This window comes from Neopelma chrysocephalum, unplaced genomic scaffold (genome assembly GCF_003984885.1).
Source record: "Neopelma chrysocephalum unplaced genomic scaffold, ASM398488v2 Primary Assembly neopelma1_155, whole genome shotgun sequence".
Lineage (NCBI taxonomy): Eukaryota > Metazoa > Chordata > Aves > Passeriformes > Pipridae > Neopelma > Neopelma chrysocephalum.
The window spans coordinates 1,408,329-1,430,553 of NW_020897817.1; the positions used below are offsets into that span (position 1 = coordinate 1,408,329).

The 22,225-nt window shown below is 51.7% G+C and overlaps 1 protein-coding gene across 1 annotated transcript in view; it reads left to right on the forward strand.

Moving 5' to 3' along the window:
• The window catches only part of CSMD2 (CUB and Sushi multiple domains 2), a 245,534-nt gene that overhangs the window by 152,983 nt on the left and 70,326 nt on the right, over positions 1–22,225 (forward strand). The window contains exons 21-30 of the mRNA XM_027701316.1: positions 1,384–1,599; positions 4,292–4,480; positions 6,343–6,512; positions 7,767–7,923; positions 8,495–8,686; positions 9,825–9,951; positions 14,064–14,266; positions 16,622–16,813; positions 19,149–19,287; positions 19,796–19,983. Of these exons, the coding sequence (XP_027557117.1) occupies positions 1,384–1,599; positions 4,292–4,480; positions 6,343–6,512; positions 7,767–7,923; positions 8,495–8,686; positions 9,825–9,951; positions 14,064–14,266; positions 16,622–16,813; positions 19,149–19,287; positions 19,796–19,983 (1,773 nt within the window). The remainder of the gene's footprint in view (positions 1–1,383; positions 1,600–4,291; positions 4,481–6,342; positions 6,513–7,766; positions 7,924–8,494; positions 8,687–9,824; positions 9,952–14,063; positions 14,267–16,621; positions 16,814–19,148; positions 19,288–19,795; positions 19,984–22,225) is intronic.

The following is a 22,225-nucleotide window of genomic DNA, read 5'->3' on the forward strand; positions in this document are numbered from 1 at the left end:
GTGTAGGATGTACAGGATTTGTGGGATGTGTAGGATGTGCAAGATGTTTGGGATGTGTGGGGTCTGTAGGATGTTTAGGGATGTTTAGGGATGTGTGGGATTTGTAGGATGTGCAATATGTGTGGGATGTGTAGGATGCTTAGGGATGTGTAGGATATGTGGGATGTGTGGGATGTGAGGGCTGTGTCTCTCCAGATGGGTTCTGAGCAGGGTGAATCCCAATCCCACACGAGCAGGGGCTCAGGAGCCCTGCCCTGGGCGCTCAGAAGCCGAGCTGAGATATTGGGCTGAAAAAAGCCATATAAATGCAAAGAGGCTTTTTATTGCTCGCCGTGGCTTTGCCTTGTTAACTCGCTGTGACGAGGATGTGACAGGGGTTCTGATCTCAGGTCCTGCCTGCCTTTGCTCCCTCCAAGCTGTTGCTGCCATTTTTTGTTGTTCTTTTTTTATTTTTTTCATTTTTTTCCCCTTCAAAGGTGGAATTATTTTCCACACAATAAGTGTTTCTAATGGCGTTTGAATTCCAGCATGAAAAATCACCTCGCTGGAGGCTCCTGCAAAAAACCCTGAAGTGCTTCCCATTCTGTGTCTGGAGGTGTGAAGGATACTTTAAGTAATCCATTACTCCTTTCTAGCTCATTTACAAACGCAGCAAGGTCACAGCCCTTCTCCCAAAATGTTTCAAATTGTTGAAATTGAATTTGGGAGACGAGACAAAACACTTCTGCCGTGTTTGTCTGTTCTTTCCGTGGCTGGGTCTGTTGTGGGGTTTATTTCTGGCAGTGTAATGTGAATAAAAGTGTGGGATTTTCTTGGAGCAACCTGCACTAGTGGGAGGTGTCCCTGCCCATGGCAGGGGGGTGGGATTAGACAATCTTGAAAGTCCCTTCCCACCCCAACCATTGCATGGTTTTGTGATTCCCATCACGGGAAGGTCCCTGCAGTTCCACCACTGACACACTTCATCTTCTGGAGGAGCCTCTCTGACCTTGATACTTGGCATAAATCCTATTTTTTCCAGGTATGAATTCCTTCTGGAACACGCTTGTTTTCGAGTCCTCACAGCTCCAGCTCTTGCTGCTCTTGCTCTCTATTTAAAGGTCAACACTGTTCTAATAAAACACCTCTCGGAGCTGCCAGGCTGCTCCTGCTGCTGCTCCCACATTCCCGAGGCACAGGAGTCCCACATCCTCCCTGCCTGGCTCTGTGCTGGGCCTTGTCCCACACCCTGGCCTCAGGTTTTTTTATCTGTTGTGTTCATAACATGATTTTCCGTGGGATTTCCCCCCTCCCTGATCTGCTCCTGGCGGGAATCGCGGCGGGCTCGGGGAGAGCCGTGGGGACGCCGGGAGTGAAACCACCTCTTCTCCTCCTCCCCTGCAGGTGTGTTCTTCACCTTCCACACCTTCCACCTGGAGAATGGGCACGACTACCTCCTCATCACCGAGAACACCAGCTTTGCCCAGCCCCTGCAGCAGCTGACGGGCTCCCGGCTGCCGACCCCGCTCAGCGCGGGGCTCTTCGGCAACTTCTCCGCCCAAATCCGCTTCATCTCCGACTTCTCCATGTCCTACGAGGGCTTCAACATCACCTTCTCGGGTAAGAGCAGTGCTGGGGTGAAGAGTTAATTCTGTCCCTTCCCGCTTTGCTGCAAATCACAGGATCACGGGATGGTTTGGGCTGGGAAGGGCCTTAAAGGTTCTCTGCTTCCAACCCGGCGATGGAGCAGCCACAGCTTCTCTGGGCAACTTGTGCCAGGGCCTCCCCACCCTCCCTTTCTCATTATCATCTCTCTATTCCAGGTATTGCCTTTTAGGGGACAAGGAGGAGAGGGGAGAAAGGGTGAAAGCCTGGGATAAAATCTGGAAAAGCAGAGATGGAGGGAGATTTTTTAAAACTGGAACTTACTGCTCTTGGGCAGCCACGTGGGGTTTTTGGGCTGTGGTTCCTCAGCAGCATCATCCTGTGCCACGAGCCATCCCCCAGTGGAGTTTCCTTTCAGTGGAGGAGTTTTCTTTCAATGGAAAACACACTGATGCCCATTTTGCCCTTGGCCATTTTGTTTTCATTCCCTCTCCAAAGAGTTCCATGAATAATGTGATATTTGTTCTCCGCTTCCAGCCTGGCCTTGGACCCTTCCAAGGGATGGGGCAGCCACAGCTTCTCTGGGCAACCCATGCCAGGGCCTCCCCACCCTCACAGGGAAGGATTTCTTCCTGGTATCCCACCCAAATCTCCCCTTTTCTAATATGAATCAATTCCCACTTGTCCTGTCCTTCCAGGCCCTTGTCCAAAATCCCCTTTAGGCACTGGAAGGGGCTCCAAGGTTTCTCTGGAGCATCTTTTCTCCAGGTTGGACACCCCCAGCCCTCCCAGCCTGGCTCTGGAGCAGAGGCACATCCAGGACAGGCTGCTGGTCACTGCCTGAGCATCCAAGTGGAGCAACGAACCAGATGGATGATGGGAGTGACCAGCTCTGCCCTGCTCCTTGTCCAAGAAGTCCAGATTGCTCAGCATTGCCCTCCAAAAGATCCCATCTGTCCCAGCTTGCCCTGCTGGAGAGGCTGTACCTGCTGCAGTGATTTTCCTCTGATAACCAGAGCAGGCTTGGGGGGGAAAGAGGGACAGCACAGCCCAGGGAGCTGGAACTGTGTCCAGAAGCAGAGAGGGGAAGATGAGGGTGAGGAGGGAGAAAGCAATGAACACACCTGCAGAGGGATTTAATTCCAGATTTAATTCCAGATTTAATTCCCCCTTGTAAATGCTCCCTGTGAGGTGATCTCTGGCTGAAGGGCACACGGTGCTTGACTGTGTCCTCCAACCTGAAGTCCTGCAGGGGACTCTCAAGTGTTTTTGCCTGTGCACACATTCCAGGGGAATGTCAATCTTTGCTGCCTGAGTGCCCTGACAAGCCATTCCCCAAAACAATCAGTTAAGGGACACAAGTTTATTGCCTGGGTGCTGTTCTTTAATGCAGCTCCGTGTCCTTCCGAGGCCCGAAGCCACAGCTGCGAATTCAGCACTTGGGGGGGTGGGAGAGAAATGCCCATTTTTATTGTGGATCTCTGTGCTGACACACTCACTGAGGGACAGAGCTGTTGCCATAGATGCAGATAAAAAACCTGGTTTCCAGTGCCTTTGTTCTGGCCTCTGAAGTCAGGGGATTTGCATGTGATACTCCTGTGGAAACCAGTCAGAGAATTTCCAATTAACTTTCATTTTGATGAGGGGGAAAAAATGGCTTTTTGCCTTTCAAAAAGATCGCCTCTAATTATAACTCTGATTTTCAATGTATTTGGAGGCCGCTTTCCTATCTTGGAAAGCAAAAATGGGAGCCAGTTATATTTTTAGCTCCCTTTACATGCATATATATATATATATATTTATGTGCAGACTTTATACTTTGCAGGTCTGTTATTTTTTCATAAAAACAACCCTCCAGAGAGGTTTGCTCTGACGTGTTTTGTGGTCCAAGACCCTGCTGTTGGCTCTCAGCCGAGATCCTACGTGACCTTTCTTTCAGCAGCAGCTCAAGTGTTTTCTCCTGCACTCCCCAAACAAGATGCTGCATCCATTCATTTCCAGGATTAGTAATGGAGAGGCAGCAGGAATCCCATAGGGATCAATCCATCTTCGTCTGGCTGGAGCAGAGGGAGGATGACAAATCTCCTTCGTGCTTTGTCACCACCAGTGTCACCTGGCTGCTTGTGTGATGGTTTGAGACCCCCAGAAATCCAATTTCTGAGTCCAAACCCCCCTCCCACAACTCACTCCAGTGTGAGAGGGGTTTTCCAGACACAACACAAGACTGGGGGGAAGGGAATTATATTACAATTATTACACAAATAAATATTATAATACATTACATACACAATCCTGACTATCTCTCCTATGGTAAAGCAATATTTACATTGGATCAAATCTCTTTTCCCTCCAATAAAAGTCCAGAAGGGAAGAAGGAAAGATCCTTTCCACTTTCAGAGCAGCAGTGTCTCTCTCCTTCCATGCTGGAGTTGTAGCTGGATCTGTCTCTCCATTCCACAGGGACAGGGGATGGAACCTGCTGTGTTTTCGGGGAGGGGTTATAAATCGAGGTGATGCCCCTGGGGGGGGTTGAATGTGGAGAGTGAGATCCAGGTCAAACAGGTCATCCATCCTCATGGATCCTGAGCTTCACAAAGCTCTGGAATCAGAACTTCCCTGCAGCTGGAATCAACCCTTGGAGCTCGGGGTGAGGATGGAACGTGAAGCATCACCCACCATCCCATAATATCTGTCTGTCCCCTTCCAGAGTACGACCTGGAGCCCTGTGACGAGCCAGAGGTGCCGGCCTACAGCATCAGGAAGGGGCTGCAGTTCGGGGTGGGGGACGTGCTCACCTTCTCCTGCTTCCCGGGATACCGGCTGGAAGGAGCCTCCCGGATCACCTGCCTCGGGGGGAGGCGGCGGGTGTGGAGTTCGCCTCTGCCAAGGTGTGTTGGTAGGTGGTCATGTGCTTTCATTTTGCTTGGTTGGTCCCGCTGTGCTGGCTGGTTGTAGGTGGGCAGGGGATGGGTGGTGGCATCCCCTGGGATGGGTGGTGTCCCTCGGGATGGGTGACATCCCTCGGGATGGGTGATGTCCCCTGGGATGGGTGATGTCCCCCGGGATGGTGCCGCTCCGCTCACGGGGGGGGTCGGTGCAGGGATGGGGAGAGGGAGCTGGGATGAGCTGGGATGAGCTTTCAGCCCTGCAAGTCCTTTTTTAGCCCCTCCACAACAAATAAACAAATCTGAGGCTGGAGGAGAGGGAGGATTCCTCTGCAGCACCGAGCTGGCTCCTGGCTGTCCTCCCCCGGGGGCAGATGGGGTACAGAGACCCTTCTGGGGAGCACCCCCTGCCCAACCCACAGCACCTGGTAAAGGAATAGAAGTCCAGCTTCTATTGCAGAAAGGCAGGAGGATGCTCCAGGCCTTGGCAAAAAGGTGGAACACGGTTTTTTTTGTTGTACAGTTGAAGCAGGAGGTTGTTCAGAGCTCTGGGATGAGGGATTTATCCAGAGCAGGCAGGGCAGGTCTCTCACCTGTTTGCAGAGCCTGCCAGGGCCATTGTCCTGGGCTGTGGGTGACCTTTGAGGGCCCTTGCAGAGCAGACATCCCCTCCAGGGCCAGCCTGGGCTCTGCTCTCAGTCCTGTGGTGCTGAATGCAATTCCCGGCACTGCGGAATGCTGAGGTCACGGGGCTGCATCATCCTGCTGTGCCAGGCAGCTCTTCAGGGCATGAATAATAACCAGGCTGCAGATAAAGCTAATCAGGGGAACGGGAATCAAACAGAATCATTTACAAAGCTTTTCAAGCCCATCCTCGGAGCTCAGCCCTGCGTGGACACGGTGGCTGCCATTTCCCAGCTGCAGCTGGCTCAGAAGGGTTTGTGGTGACAGGTTGGGCTCGGTGGTGATGGCCCAGAGCTCTGGGCAGGGTGACAGCCCTGTCACAGTGTCCCCAGCTCGTGTCACAGCAGCCCCAGCTCAGATCTCTGCGCTCGCCCCGGCGTGGAGATGGAAACTGGAGACTTGCTCGTTAAGATCACAGGAGATTTATTTGCTTTTTCCAGACACTCTGTATTCACTTCCTGTTCTGGAGATGGTGGGGAGAGAACTGAGAGTGTTTTGTTCCTTTGTCCAGCCCCGCTGTCCAGGGCAGGAACTCTCCACACCAGCAGATCCCGGGTGCTGATGTGTCCAGCACCATCCCTGGGGAATCTGTACCAAAATGAGGGCCCTGCTTTTTGTGCATGGCAAGAGAGGAGGAGAAAGTCACCTCCAAAGTGCCTCCTCTGGGTGTATCTGCTGCTGCTGCTTTGACCCTTCCTTGGGAGAGCAGCAGAGGCAGTGCAGGTTCCCCGTGGGGAGGTTGTGAGGCAGAGATTGTGTCCTCAAAGCTTGTAGTTAAAACATGAAATACAGAGGTGAGGGGTGGTTATTTTCCAGCAGCATTAAATTGTCGTCTCCTGGCATCCAGGACAGGTTGGAGCCTCCAAAGCTGCCACCTCTTCCTTCTCTAAATGGCATCATTCTGCCCAGCTTTGAGTCCCACAAACCTTCTAACTTCAAATTTGGCTCCAAGTCAGATGCTGTTGATTGTGCTCAGAGTGGAGGAGGAGGCAGGTCTGGAGAAGGAGGGGAGAACTCTGACCAGGAAAATGTGATGGAACAGGGACAGACAAGAAGGAAGAGCCTCTTTCCTTCTTCCTGGGTGCAGGAAGGAGTGAGGAACTGTGGCCTTTGGAGGAATCACGTGCATGTGTGGCATGGCCAGAAGGTCCACGTGGTTATTAAAATGTGCTTTTGTGTCTTGATGCAGCTGAATGTGGCTCCTCTGTCACTGGAACCCAGGGTGTGCTGCTGTCCCCCAACTACCCCCTCAACTACAACAACAACCACGAGTGCATCTACTCCATCCAGACCCAGCCAGGGAAGGGGATCCAGCTGAAAGCCAGGACCTTTGAGCTGGAGGCAGGAGATGTCCTCAAGGTAATTCAGTGAAGCTGCCCCTGAGAGCAAGGTCTGAAAGGGAAGGGATGTTCTCTTTAATGGAATTAGGTGGGACTGACCTGGAAAATGCCACCCAGGCCCAGACAGGGTGATGATCCCTGGGACAGACTCGTAGCAGGAGTGCTGACAAGCAGTCACTGCTGTGACATGAAGTGATTGCCACAGCACTCTGGAAGACAGCAGCAAAATCCCCACGGACCCTCTAAACTTCAGTTCTTCCCTGCATAATTGCACAGGAAAAACTGGGGGAAGCTGGAGGTTTTTAGCTTTATTTTAGTACTTTTAAGAATCAAGGCTGATTTGTCCCGAGAAGGGGGTTATTTAAATGCAGAGCTCCAGACTCTTCAGCGTTGCCATAATCAGATTAATCTGCATTTACAAGCTTCAGGACTCCATGGAGGAGGAGACAAATCCAGGCTGAGTTTCTATTAAGCACAAAGCAATGGGTTTGAAGGAGGCATTAATATCACTGATGCTGAGCCATCTTCCAGGAACGCCTCTGTCCTTACTGAAGTGCCATATTCCTGCACTCCAAGAGAGCTGTAATCCACATATTTTTCAGCTCACAGATGACTGGAAAGAGAGAAAGATTTCCAGTTAATGCAGAGAATATACTCGTTGTCAAAGGAATTATGTTCCCTCGCCAGGTTTGTCATCAACTTCTCATCTGCTTCCCGGGAAAGTTCCCATCGATCTCCACGAGTGAGGAGCTGCTCTTTGTCCTCACGGAGAATCCTGCTGCCTGAAAGAAAGGAAAAACCCCATTTGGGGTTTTTTTCTTAACTAATAGCAGGTTCAGGGCTCATCTGTGAGTCAGTCTGGGGAGAAAATGTTTTTCTCAGGAGATGGTTCTTTGGAAAGAGAGATGAATTCAGGAGACACTCAGCCCTGAGCACGGAGTGAGCTCCGTGTAAGGAGGAGGAGGTGGATCCTCCAGGGTGTAAATCCTGCTCCTCGTGGAGTCCATCAGGACAGACTCTTATTTCACTTCAAAGGCTCTGTCCCTGTTTGCACTTGTGGATCAGGGAGTGCTTTGGGTTGGAAAGGACCTTAAAAACAACTTTTTCCACCCCCTGCCCTGGGCAGGGACACCTTCCACCATCCCAGGCTGCTCCAACCTGGCCTTGGGCACTTCCAGGGGTGGGGCAGCCACATCCTCTGGGCAGTGCTGGTTTGGTCCCTGAAGCAGTGATTCAAAGCAGGTTTTCAGTCGGTGTTTCTGGTCCCTCCCAGGTCTATGATGGCACCAACAGCTCTGCCCGGCTGCTGGGCACCTTCAGCCGCTCAGACATGCTGGGCACCAGCATCAACAGCACCTCCAGCTCCATGTGGCTGGAGTTCATCACCAACTCTGCCAACACCAGCAAAGGCTTTGAGCTGCAGTTTTCCAGTGAGTTTGAAGCCCACGTGCTCGTGTGGTGGGGTGAAGGGGTGTTCCTGTGTTGCAGTTGCATGATCAGGGCAAAGAGCCCTTTCCATAAAGATTTTATGCCCTGAGAGGAATTGGAGTGTGGGAGATCACAGAATCCCAGAATCACTGAGGTTGGAAAAGCCTTCCCAGTCCATGGATCCACCCTGTGCCCCATCCCCACCTTGTCACTGAGTGCCACCTCCAGGCCTTCCTTGGGCACCTCCAGGGCTGGGGACTCCAAACCTCCCTGGGCAGCCCCTGCCAATGCCTGACCACCCTTTCCATGAGGAAATTCCTCCTGGTGTCCAACCTGACCCTTGCACAACCATTCCCTCTCCTCCTGTCCCTTGTTCCCTGGGAGATGATTGAACCTTTTCTGTGGCCATACAGAAATTTTGGATTTAAACCCGAGCCACCAGATTTCTGGGACCTCACTCAAACATGAATTAAAAAAAACCACTGATTTTCAATATGCTGCCTTTGGGGCTGTGTTAACATCTCCTGGCTGGGAAATACCTGCCACAAACAGCTGCCCTTCCTCCCCCTGCAGGTTTCGAGCTCATCAAGTGTGAGGACCCCGGGGTGCCCCAGTTTGGGTACAAGGTGCACGACGAGGGACACTTTGCTGGCAGCTCCGTGTCCTTCAGCTGTGACCCCGGGTACACCCTGAGGGGCAGCAGGGTCCTGGGCTGCCTGACTGGGGAGAGGAGAGCGTGGGACCAGCCCCTGCCAACCTGTGTAGGTGAGGCACCTCTGGCTCTTCAAACTGAGCATCACCTCAATACCCACCTTTTGTCCCTGCTTTGCTACCACATATGACATTAACTCTGATATTAATGCATTAATTAGAGGATCCTGTGTGAGGCATCTTCAGGCTGAGAGCCCTCCAAGCAGTTTTAACATGAAACATTCCTTTTTTGGGTTTTATTTTGGCACTGCTGCTTTTCCACTCCTTGTCTTTTCACTTAAACTGAGTGGCACCTTCTGATAATGACAGACATCAACGTGTGTCCAGGCACTGCCAGCTCAGAGTCAGGCCTGTTTGAGAGCTGCTTCTCATCTGATCCCACTCTCAGACATTTTAATTCCCCCCCTGAGTTCCCTTTTACCTGAGATCTTCTTGCTTGGAAAATTGTGGTATTATTGGGTGTCCAAATGAAGGGCTGTTGCTCTGGGATTTGACAGCTCCATCATTAGCTGTGTGTCCAGGACGTGGGGAAGTTCTTGCACTCTCTCCAGGCAACTCCACAACTGCCCCTGTGGCTGTGATGTGCCAGACACTGCCACTGTTCTCCCCTGAGTCAGGCTCACTGCTGCAGTAACTCTTTGCTGAATTTTAGCCTTGATTATTGAGGTAAAAAGACAAATTTCTGTGATTTGTGTGTCTTCTTAACCTTCACCCTGTTTGCTCTACATTTATTGTGTATGAGGCCGTGTCTGAGTTTCTTAAGAAAACTTAAAGGAATGAAAGTTAAAGAATTTTAGTGGGTATGTTACAGAAATGACTCAAAATCCTCACATTCTTTTGGAGTTCATTTACACAGACACGTGTTGGGCTTCTTTGTTGTCCCACACTGATGAACACAAGCAGAAGACTTGAGCTGTCTCATCCCACACGAGTGGACTGGGGGAACAGTCTTCTGTGGGATGCTCCCCACAGTCAGAAAGGTGGAGGGAAGCTCTGACAGCCCATCAGGTCTGCACAGAAATGCAGAATTATTCTGCCAGCTCAATCTTTTCTCTGAATTAACTCCCTTTATCTTTGCTCTGGAGGCTTTAAGAATCCCTGGGAAGGGCAGGAAATGCTCCCAGTTGTATTTGTAGGCTGAGATTTGTGTTGTTGCCCTGAATCTGCCCCCTGACCCCTGTGTCTGTTCCAGCTGAGTGTGGAGGGACCATCAAAGGAGAGGCCTCGGGGCGGATCCTGTCCCCGGGTTACCCGACCCCCTACGACCACAACCTCAACTGCATCTGGAGCATCGAGGCAGAGCCTGGCTGCACCATAGGGTGAGTGGGACCAGCTCCCTGCAGCTTGGCTCTCTTTGGAGTTGATTTTTCCAGATCCACAGTTCCATAGAGCAAGTTGGGAAAATGTCCCGTGGCTCGGAGGGAAGGATGGAGCCCCTGGTGCAGCTCCGTGCCAGAGTCAGGGATGGTTTGGGTTGGAAGGGACCTTAAAAATCATCCAGTTCCAAACAGGGACACCTTCCACTAGCCCAGGTTGCTCAGAGGCCCTGAGTGGCATCACTGCTCCTTTCTTTTCCCATCTCCTGGGAGAAGTGTGGTGTCCTGGGTGGTGACACAGCTCCATGTGCTGCTGCTGCTGCTGCCTGGGGTGTTACCAGGTTCAAACAACACCCCAGAGCTCCTGTGTGCACCTACAGCTTCCCACCCCTCTCCTCATGGGATGTACTGAGGGTCAAACCTTTCCCACCACGTTGGTGTGGGATTCCCCAGCAGTGACACGATCCTGAAGTCAGGATGTGTGTAGGAATTTGCAGGGAATATCACATCCCAGGAAAGGTTCAGGGGAGGTAATTCTGGGTGTGTGGTTCATGTCCCATTCAGAGATCAAACCCTGCAGGGGATGAGCTCTGTCCTGCTGTTTGTGAGAGGGAATGTTCAGGTGTGAGGGAGCCCAGGGGTGGGTGGGCAGCTGGAAAACTGAGGCCCCAGGGCTCAGCCTTCATCTCCTCCCTGCATTGTTGATTGTTTTAATAACACAGAGAGCACACACAAAGTCATTATCCTCCTGAAGGATGACTTGAGGTTGTTTCTAAACATCTGCTCAGAGCAGAGACCCGAGACTGTTCCCTCCTCCTGCTCCTCTGACTTCTCTTACCACCCTGTTGCCACTTCCCTGTTGGAAATGAGTTGGAAATGGAATTTGTTCATGAGTTCTGTGGCTCTGGGTAAGGATGGGATTGAGAACATTTGGCTGGTGAGGTTGGTGCAGTCCCCAGCAGAACCCAGGCAGTTCCTGCTCTGTGATCCTTCATCTCTGATCCTGCTGCTTCCCCACACGGATGTTTCCCAGCCCTGCTCTGTGTGTGCCCACATATTTCAGCCCAGCTAAAGCCACCTGAGACAGAAAACTGGAATGTTTGGGCAAGTAAAGCTTTTACCAAGTGGTGGGGCTTGAGGGGGAGAGAAATGGAGCTTAAAAGTTCTGTTTAAGAATAATCCTCTTCTCCCACTCTCCTCCCACTGCAGTTCCTGGTGCTTGTGACCTGTGTCAGCCCCATTTCTGGGCTGTTCCACCCTGCATTCCTTCACTCTCAATCCCATTTTATCTCCCATTTTGTCTTCCCCATCCTCCCTTCAGTGGAGCCTGTTAATCAGGTTGAGCTCTGTGGTGCTTTTAGTCGATGGGTTTCTGCGGGAGATAGATTTGGTCCAGTATTTTCATTTTTATTTAATGCAGAAATTCCCTCCATTAGCTCTGCCCTTTGGAATGGCTCAGTAATGGATGGTTTCTGGTGTGAGCAGCCAGTGCAGCTGAATTGCTGCACAGGCAACTTCCAGTTGAAATCTCCTTTATTTTTATTCTCCTGTAAAAAGATCCTGAAGATTTTTATAGGACCAAGCAGACACCAGACCCTCCTTTCCCCCCATCCAATGGCTGCCTCAGACTTTGCTCGTGTCATCCCTGAAATCAGGGAGCAGAGGAGAGATTTTGGATCAACCAAAGGCTTGGAAAGGGCCAAGGCTGAAGTGAAAAATGCTGGGTGGTATCACAGCAACACACCTGGTGCCCCTTCCTTTCCTTTAGAGGTGAGAGCTCCCTTCTCCTGTCCCTTTTATTTGCCAGCTCAGACAGAACAGATGATCTCTGGGGAGTCGAGAGAGCACATTTTCAGCAACTTCATTTTTATGGTAATCCATTGGAAAAATAATCCTCTTCACGCATGGTACAATTGTATAAAGCTCTCATTTATAACTTACATGAAAATTAATCACCAGAGCTTTTTTGAATAAAGCTGTATCTGCACACAGCACGAGGGGAAGGAGAGAGGGAAGGCGAGACAGAGAGAAAAATGAGTCTGCACTTTATTGCCATGAAAGTTAAAGGGTTGCACTCGGAGAGAGGATTAATTTTGTGCCTGTGCAAACACCCTCGTGCATAAACATCACAGGGGAAGGGGCTGGGTTTGTCTGGGAGACTTTGGAGAAGGAAGGAAGGGAAGGAGGAGGATGCCAGGATGCTCCTGAGGAGCTCCAGGTGGGATCCCAGCCCTTTGCTGGGTGGGGGAATGGCAGCAGAAAGCCCCCCCAGGTTGGGCAGTGGGGTTGGGGGGGTGCTTTGGGAAGAGCTGGGGCTAAAAGGGCTCCCCAGGGGTTCTTCAGGGCAGAGCTGGGCTCCCCTCTCTGTTCCTTGCTGAGCTGGCAGAGCTTTCCCTCCATCACATAAATATATATGAATATATGTTCCCAATTTCTGATTTGCTTTTTGCTGCATTTTCATGCATGTAATTGGGATTGTCAGAGCACAAGGATAAAGCTCTGCTCCTCTCCACTTGTCTGCTAAACCAGTGTCTCTGCCTTGCCCCTGCTGGGAACAGAGTCAGGCTGAGAGAAAACTCAGGAGTGGCTGTTGAATAGGTGGATTTGCTCCAGAGAGCACCAGTTTTCTCCATAAAATCTGATATTCCAACAGTCTGCTGGACTGACTGGCATTGGACAACCTGTCCCTGGCTCACCTGGACATCCTGCTGTGCTCTCCTCCTGACAGAGCTGTGCCTAAAATTGGTTCTTCCAAAATGAATGAAGGGGGTGAGGTGCTTCAGGCAGCCCTGGCCCCACAGGGGAGCTGCTGGTGGCAGCTCCAGGCTGTCCCCCCACCCCGGGTCACCCCCTGGCAGCATCTCCCTGGCTCCAGGGACTCCAGCCCTGGGTTTTTCCAGCAGTTCTGGCTCACTGGGCCCCTTCTGCCTGAGCACAAACGTCCCCAGACCGAGGCAGCCGTGGAGAACAGCTCTGCACCATCCATCCTGATTTCCCTCCAACCTGCCTTTGCCTTTCTCTTTGCTCAAGGTCTCTGCTGGGTGGATTTATGAGTCAGCTCTTCAGGTTTCTCCCAGGTTCTGTGGGCTTCATTTTGTGGCTTTTTACCCCCCCCTCACCCTTTTATGGTTCTACCTGATTTATTTATGTTTGCCCCGGATAAATGGGAAAGCAGCCAAGTGAATTCTTCCTCGTTTCCCTCCGTGGACTGTCAGGGTTTTAAGCACAGTATCTGCTGGTTTTATTTTATATTTTCTCCATTTATAGGTTTCTGGCCCCGCTTCACACTGGGATGGCTCAAGTTGCCTGGTTTTGTTGTGTCAGAGGGTCTTTCCCACAGTGATAACGGGGCAATCACAAACAGGGGCAATTCAGTGCCTCCTCTTCACGTGGCATTTGAAGTGCAGGAGTGGAAGGGACTGATCCCTGATCCATCACCTGCATCCCCAGGGAGGTGATCGTGGCCCCAAACCTGCCAGAAATCAAGGACTGTTTGGACAAGGCTCCCAGTGACAGGGTGGGATTGTTGGGGTGTCTGTGCAGGGCCAGGATTTGGACTTGGATGATCCTTGTGGGTCCCTTCCAGCTCAGGAGATTCCACGATTCCCTGATTCCAGCCTTTAGCTGGTGGCTCCCTCAGCCTTTCGTGTGTGGCAGCTGCTCATTGCAACGTCTGAGCCCTTTTGGTTGTAAAACCAACAGCATATCCTGGCCAGGGACATTTTCACATGTCCCACAACGGGCTTTTGGACCTTTACCTTGTTCCTGAAAACGCTTTTAGGAGAGATCAGTGACTTTGTGTGCTCAGGAGAGGACCCATTTTCAGAGCTGCTCAGGTTTCTCAGAAGGAAGGCTTCTCAAAACCTGGTTTCTCAGAACCCAGTTTCTCAGAGGATATTACTGTTCCTGACTGGGCTGGTTTTGGTTCATGGATGTGATTTATCAGGGAAGAACTGGGGTTGGCTGAAGGACCGACGCAGTTATTCCAGGCCGAGCTGTAGGTGAGGGAACACATTCCTTGTGGGCCAAACCACCTCAGGTTGGTACCCAGCACATTCCTGATCCTTCCAGAGCTGTCTGTGGTCTGACTCGTGGGGGGTTTTTTTGCCCCCCAGGCTCCATTTCATGGTTTTCCACACCGAGGAGTTCCACGACGTGCTGCGGATCTGGGACGGGCCTGTGGAGAAGGGGATCCTGCTGAGGGAGCTCAGCGGCTCGGGGCTCCCCGGGGACGTGCACAGCACCTTCAACTCCCTCATCCTGCAGTTCAACACCGACTTCTTCACCAGCAAGCAGGGCTTTGCCATCCAGTTCTCAGGTGGGCAGCCGGGAATGGGGAAGGGCCTGGGTTTGGAGCTGTGGGAGGACACGGAGGGCACTTGGAGAAGAGGAGATCGAGGGGAAACCTCAGTACAGTTCCAATGCCTGGGCAGGGGCAGAGGAGGGGCAGGGACTGAGCTCTGCTCTGGGGGGACCAGGGACAACACCCAGGGAATGTCCTGGAGCTGTGTCAGAGCAGGGTCAGGTTGGATCTCAGGATAAAGTGGGTGGTTGGCACTGCCCAGGCTCCCCAGGGCAGTGGGCACAGCCCCAAGGCTGCCAGAGCTCCAGGAGGGTTTGACTGATCCTCTGGGGCACAGGGTGGGACTCTTGGGGATGGTTCTGTGCAGGGCCAGGGTTGGACAGGATGATCCTTGTGGGTCCCTTCCAATTTTGTGCTTCCATGATCATCCTCCAGCCCTTTTACCCTGTGAGGGGGCACCTGAGGGACTCTGAGCTGGAGAAGCCCCCCTGGTACAGAAGGAGGTTGTGCCTGAGCCACTCAGCCTCCTGCACCTTGGCTGATCAGCACTGGCAGGGAGTGAAGCTCTGGGCTGGGGCAGGAGGAGAAATGGGCCCGTGCAGGGCTGAGGGTTGGACTGGATGCTCCTCGTGGGTCCCTCCCAGCTCAGCACATCCTGGGATTCTGTGATTCCCTCAGCACATCCAGCCCCAGCTTTGCTGAGCAGGGGTTTCAGGTCCCCCCAGAGTCGTGCTGGGAGGTGACATTGCAGTGAGCAGTGACAGGCCCTGTGTGTCCTCCAGCTCTGCCAGTGGAGTGCAGACTCTGCAAATAAGAGTTCAAACTCCAGTATTTTGTCCTCCACAGTGCTGACTTGGCAGGGAGAGAAGACACAAAAAGGAATTACAACTCTTTTCCACCACGTTGCCCCAGAGCTCTGGCAGCTCCACCCCTGCTGCTCTGAGAGCTGCTGGTCAGTGGGCTCTGAAAACCAAGCCTGGTTAAAACCCCCCCAAATTGGCTCCCCTGAGATGAGAGGCAGGTCACAAACAGCTCTGTTGGCTGGGGGGGTGCTGCAGTCTGAGCTCAGCCCTGCAAACACATTAATTCCAATTATATGGGGGTGACACATTCCAGCCTTCACAGGGGATTCCACGAGGCACCTTGTCCAGTAACCAACCTGCAGATGCTGATTTTGGAGCTGGTATTAAACAGGGAGGTGGGTTTGGTGACTGATGGTCTGACCTTCCTGGCACTCAGACACATCCAAGCATTATCCTGCCTCTCCCAAGTTCTTCTCCATAGCTTTGTGTCCAGCCTGCCTTGATGGGGGAGCCAGACAGCAATCTGGGGGGAATTTCTCCTGGATTTTAGACCTTCTGGGATGACCAAGGCAGAGGGAGAGCTCTGTGTCACCCAGCACAGCTGGGCCATCCCCTATTTTTTTTATTTTGCCAGACTTGTGTCTCGTCCTGCTGGGCAGGACCAGCCTGGGCTGTGAACTTGCTTATCTTCAGCTGCACAGAAAGAGAGGGGATTTCCTCTGGCTCTTTTTTAGAGCAGCTTTCTCTAAACTGCCTGGGTGTAATGGACTCTCATCAACTTAGCAGGAAATAAGCTCTGCTCTGCTGCCTGATCTGGAGCTGGGCTTTATTGACCACTCCTGCTCCAAGCCTTTGTTCACCAGGTGTGACTAAGTAGCCAGCCCTAAGCCCAGGAGTGAACAATTTTTGGGATCTTATGAACTTTAATGAGGTGTAGAAGCTTGCAAAACTTCTTTACTGCAGGACTTTGCCCTGCTGGGCAGCAGCTGAGGTGCTGAGCTCAGGGAGCAGTGAAGTTGTGCTGCCTGTCCCCAGCTGGGAAGGAGCCCGGGGGGGACATCTCAGACCTCAAAGAGATGCAGCAGCAAGTCTGGGAGGGAAGCACGTGCCTTTCTGAAAGGTCAGGCTTGATGCTTCACAGGTTTTGAGGCTGCATTTCCTCACTGCTCAGGGAAAGTGAGAAGTGCTGGTGGATGAGTTGATTTTTGCAGCCCGTGCCTGACACAGAATCCTGCGAAGCTGCCACGGGAGATCAGTGGGTGTTTGGATCACTGAGTGAGCAGCAAACCTGCCCTCTGTGCAGTGCACTTGAACTTGCTGCTCCCCAGAGCCTTTGCCAGCTGCAGTGGCAGATGCTCAGAGCAAAGGAAAAGCCAGTTTTTGCGTGTGGGGAAACTCTGTGGGATAGTGGAGGAGGAGGAGGGATGGAGGAGAAGTCACAGCTTGGGGGTGTGTGTGAGGGCAGAATCTGAGTCCAGCTGCTGTAGGAAATAAATAGAGATATATTTATGTGCTCTAAGCCTTGCAGCAGATAAAGATGTCTAATATATATTGATTTACTCCTCAGTTTCCACTGCCACGTCCTGCAACGACCCGGGAATTCCCCAAAACGGGAGCCGGAGCGGGGACAGCAAGGAGGCAGGAGATTCCATCACCTTCCAGTGCAACCCGGGCTATGCCCTGCAAGGGGAGGCCCAGATCACCTGTGTGCAGGTGGAGAACAGGTTTTTCTGGCAGCCAGACCCTCCCTCCTGCACAGGTAAGGACACACAGCCACCTTCCCCCTGACTTCCCTGCCCGTTCCCATTCCCAGGCTCCTGGGCCTGGAGGCACCACCTGGTTCCAAGAGGGGCATTTCCAGGTGTGCTTGTCCCACAGAACTTTTTGGGAGTGTCTGGGACAATGAGGATCTAGTTCATGCTGGGAGCTCCCAGTGCAGTGGAAGGGATGATATTTAACCTGACAAGGCAAAATTAAGAGGCTTCTTTAAACCTCAGGTTGGTGGAGAGGACTGGGGCCGTGGGTGAATCATTTCTGCATGAGGAGACAGCAAACTCTGCCATGAGAAAGGGCTTTCTGACATTTTCTTTGAGCTCATAAAGGAATAAAAGAAGCTCCTAAAAGGGATTCTTTTTAATACATCCAAACCCAGTCATGCCAAGCACTCCAGAGCAATAAACACCAAATTTTCTGGCCAATTAAATGCCAGCCACAAATGACTTTACCTGTGACCTTCACTGCTGCTTGGGCACTGTTACCCCAAGCAAGAAAAACCAATTAATTCATTTTCTAACATCACACTTAATGCCCAGGGTCTGTGCTGCAGGAGGACTTGGGTTCTCAATGACTGTCTGGATGGAGTGTGGCACTTTCTCAGCCTCCCAGAGACAGTTCTTTTAATCTTCCCAGGCCTGTAACTAAATCATGGTGTTGGAGGTCGTGCCCATCTCTTCATTTTCCCGTGGGGTTTTCCCACCAGGAGCTGAACTCTGAGTCCTTTGCAGAGAAAAGCAGCCAGTGCCTTAATCTTGGAGTGAGATGAGTTCTCACAGGTCACCTCCTGTTTGACCTGGAGTCAGAAACTCCCTGAAGAAGCTGCAAACAACGTCCTGCTCCTTCCCTTCCTCAGTGACAAAGGGTTTGGAGGAACAATCAGTGGCCAAATACCAGTTTCACAGGAACTGGGGGGGGACAGGCTGCCTGGTTGGAGCTTGAGCTGGGAAAGGGTGTTAAATTTAAAGCTTGGATTTTACATATTTAGCATTTCAAATGGATTTTTCACATCTTTGCGCGACTTCCTCGGTCCCCGAACGACGTGGGCTGAGCAGGAACCTCGACTGAGGCAGCCCCAGGAGCTTTGGGGTATTTGAAGTTTGCATCCTGGCCAGCTCCAAACAGCAGTGGCTGGGATCATTTGCTGCTTTAAATCCTTTGGAGACCAGGGGGTGGGATTTTCAAAGGAATCAGGGGATGTTGAACACTCGTTTCCCTCGGGCTTTTCCAAAACGAGTCCTCACACTTCGGCTTCTTCTGGATTTTCCCCTGAGTGGGAGGGGAGAGCACCCTGGGGGTTAAGAGGAAGGTGAATGGACACAGAATAGGTGCTTGTGGTTCTTCCAAGGTGTTTGTGGGTGACCTTCAACCAAGTTCTTTGGTGTCTGTGCTGTGATTTCCTTGTCTATCCCAGAGGGATAACAGTGACTGGACTTGGGGCCTTGGAGGAAAGTCTCTGGTTTGATCTCCCCTGTGACCTTTTCAGACCAGCCTCACTGTGTTTCACCTGATGTCTGGAGGTTCTTGTGTATTTACAGGCTTTAGGAAAGCCCACAGGATAAAACCAGAAAAATATCAAAGCCCACACGTGCTCACTCCTCCGTGGAACATCCTTCCCAAATTCATTCCATCATTTTTGCCCCATCCCAGCTCATTTCCCACCCCTTTGCTGCCTTAGGCTGGTGTCAGACCCCCGAGTTTAACACAGACTGTCCTCCCCTCCCTCTCCCCCCCTCCCAAATCCGGGAGGATTGATCTGAGCACTGGGGGAATCTCAAAGCATTGACCCTCCTGGAGAGACTGCAGGAAGGCTGGCGGCAGAAAATCACTCCTGTTTGCCACGCTGCAAACACAAGCAGGCACTTCCAGCCTTAAAAAAGTAATAATTGATTTTTCAATCAGCTCAGCATTTAATGTGTTGGTAACTGGAATAAACATGAATGAGCCATTAGGCCCAGACAACATGTTTTCACTTGGTTAGCAGCAGGCTGGGGCTGGGAGCTGCCTAGAGGAATGCAACAGAAAAGCATAAAATAACCCTCTGTCCCTCTGGTTGCTCACTTACAGATCTCAGGAGGGTTGTGATGGCTCTCTGTGTGTGTGTCCCCTCTGGAATGACCTCTGGGAGAGCCACCACAACCTCCTGGAACACAGGACTGGGACTCCAACAATCCTGTGGAGCTCAGGATATTCCAGGATGTCTCAGTGTCAGCTGCCTCCCTGACCCCTCACCTGTCCACAGCTCCCTGCTTTGCCTTCCCTGCACCTCACCTGCTGGTTTTTCAGCCTCTGTGATACAAACCCTGCCTGTTCTCCCACAGCTCCCTGTGGAGGGATCCTGACGGGCCCCTCAGGGGTGATCCTGTCCCCCCAGTACCCCGAGCCCTACCCCCCAGGCAAGGAGTGTGACTGGAAGCTCACGGTGTCTCCAGACTATGTCATTGCCCTGGTGTTCAACATGTGAGTACCCAAGGGGGTGGGTCCCCTCTGGGGCTGTCCCTGGGCACGGGGAGGGGGCACCAGGGGCTGCAAGTCCCTCTGGGAAGGAGCCAAACCAAACCTGGTGGGATGGTCCCATATCCCTGGGCAGCCTGTTCCCAAGCATTAATCTGGGAACACTAAATTAACATCATATCTCAGCTGCAGCTCCTCTTTGACATGCACAGTTTTTATGTGCCAGAAGCATCCCCTCAGATCAGTTATTTTAACAGAACATCATTCTACCAAATATTGTTTTAGCCACCAAAAAAAACTAAAACTATGGGAGGAAGCATATTGGGTGGTGTAATTTTAATTCTGAAATACCTTGCTGAGAGGGCTAATTTAAATTTAACTGTGGTGCAGCACATGCACCTGTGGGATGGAGTCAGGAATGTCCTGTACTTTTGGGGCAGACTGTGGCTGTCCAGCCCATCAGGAGTTCTCCAGGGATGGAGCTCCTGCTCCAAGCACTCCTTTGGTTTTGCAGCTTCAGCCTGGAGCCTGGCTATGATTTCCTTCACATCTACGACGGCCCTGACTCCCTGAGCCCCCTGATTGGGAGCTTTTATGGCTCCCAGCTCCCCGAGAGGATCGAGAGCAGCAGCAACAGCCTGTTCCTGGCGTTCCGGAGCGACGCCTCCGTCAGCAACACCGGCTTTGTCATCGAGTACACAGGTGAGGGGGGGCACCTGGGCACACCTGGGGGCACCTGGGCACACCTGGCCACACCTGGGCACCCCTGGCCTGGCTCACTCAGCAAACACTGGCACCTTCCCCATGCTCTGACCAGGTTAAACCAAAGCTGGACTAAGTGGGAGAGGCTCGAGGCGCCTCTCTCCGGGAGTCATCCTGATTTTCTGCCACGACCAAAACACATTAAGAGGCATGTAGGGAAAAATGGGGAATTCTGGAGGCTGGAGAAATAGCCCTGGTGCATAGATAACATGAACACAGCTCAGACAGCAGCAGAAAAGGGCTGTGGGATCTGTCACAAGTGGCTGCTTTTTCTGTGGGACTTCCGTGAACAGAGGAGAAAGTCTTCACTTTTTTTCCTTTACACAAAATCAAGGGAGATTCCCAGAAAATATTCCTTTGTTGTCCAGGCTGTATTCTGTATGATATTTCCTGCTCCACACTGAAATCAAATAGTTCTGTCTCTGGTGAGCAGAAGATGCCACTTCACAGGATCACAGAATGGTTTGGGGTGGGAGGGACCTTAAAGCTCCTCCAGCCCAAGGTCCCCCTTGAGCCTCCTCTTCTCCAGCTCCTTGTGCTCCTGGTGCTCCAGCCCCTTCCCCAGCTCCATTCCCAGCTCTGGACATGCTCCAGCTCCTCAAAGGAGGTAGAGGAAGGAGAGAGGAAGTAAAACATTGTGGTGGCCTCAGCTGTCATGGTGAGAGAGAGGAGCGGTGTTTTGAGGGATCCCTGGATGTTTTTAGCTCTGGAATGAGCTGGGAAGTGACAGACCTGGCACTGCTGGTGGGGAGAGGGGGAAGGAGAAGGCGGCTTTGGCAGGTGCACCCCTTGTTTGTGCCTGGAGTAGGTGGAAGAAGGGAGTTGTTACGAGCTGGAGTAAAAACCTGCTCTGCAAAGCAGGATCTGATGAGTCAGAGCGGGGAGATGGAGCAAAAACTGGGGGATGGAAACAGAGCTGGAAAGAAATGATTCTCCCAGCCTGCTCTGGGCTGCAGGGACTGGTTTGGAGCATGGGGAGAACAGCTCCAGGTGTCCTGTGGAACTGGGCTTGGCCTCTAGTGCTGGAGAAGTGAGGGGTGACCCCAGGAGCACGTGGGGGTTTGGGCGAAGGGCACAGGAAGGAGTTTCCAGGCTGGGTCCTCCAAAGGGGGAGATTTCCTCACGCTTTTTAGTAACTCCTCTTTCTCTTACGGGCCAGAAGTGAAGAGGCATGAAATGGAAAGCAAATGAAGCAAAGCTGATTACTTTTCACCCTTCCAAAGGAATGGAAAACAAAAACAAAAACAAACCATCCCTGAGTCCGATTTGAAATTCGTGATTATTTCGCCAGAACTGTTTTGCCCATCCTGAGCTTATAAACATCCACTCAGCATTATTTATGGGTTATTTAAGGTGGAAACTCCCCACAGAAACGCTGTGCTGTAAAATTCCTTGCAAGGCAGGCTGTTTAACAACACCCAGCACTGCTTGAAACGCTCAGAGCCGGGTGATGCTGTTTGAAAATCAGCTCTGTCCTTACGGAAAAGGTGATCCATGGGCTTGGCAGGAGTTTTGGAGTGTGCTGGGCTCCTGGGGAGCTGGTGAGGATGCCCAGAGAAGCTGGGGCTGCCCCAGCCCTGGGAACATTCCAGGCCAGGTTCGTGGTGTAGGGAAACATTTCACATCCCTTTGTTCCCTGTTCACCTGGATCCCCAGTGGTGAAGGAATCCTTGGAGCTGATCCCATTTTTCACTGCAAGCAGAAAAACAAAAGCAAGGTCTGGGGGCTTTGCTGCTCTCTGTTTGTCCCTCCACACCTTCCCCAAATGCTAAAAGGCCACGATTTAATGCTTAAACACCTTCTAATTGTTCACAGACCCACAGCTCTCAGGAAAGCCCTCAGCTTTAATGAGCAATTTCCAAATGACAAAGGAGCAGGATTAATCAAAGCCCCTAATTATATTTCAGGCAGGGGGAAAAAAAAGGAAAAAAAAAAAGAAAAAAAAGGAAAAAAAAAAAGAAAAAAAAGGGGAAAAAAAAAGAAAAAAAAGGGAAAAAAAAACTTAGAAGAAGAGGGAAAGAAGTATCCAAGACCTGACAGCTCCATGGTCTTTACTGGAATTTTCATATGTAAATGGAGTTTTTAACTCTGCAGGGCAGAGTGAACAGGGAGAAAAATGTCTTCATTTTGTTTAAGTGCTTGTAATCATTTTGCCATAATTGCAGCCGTGCTGCACATCTGG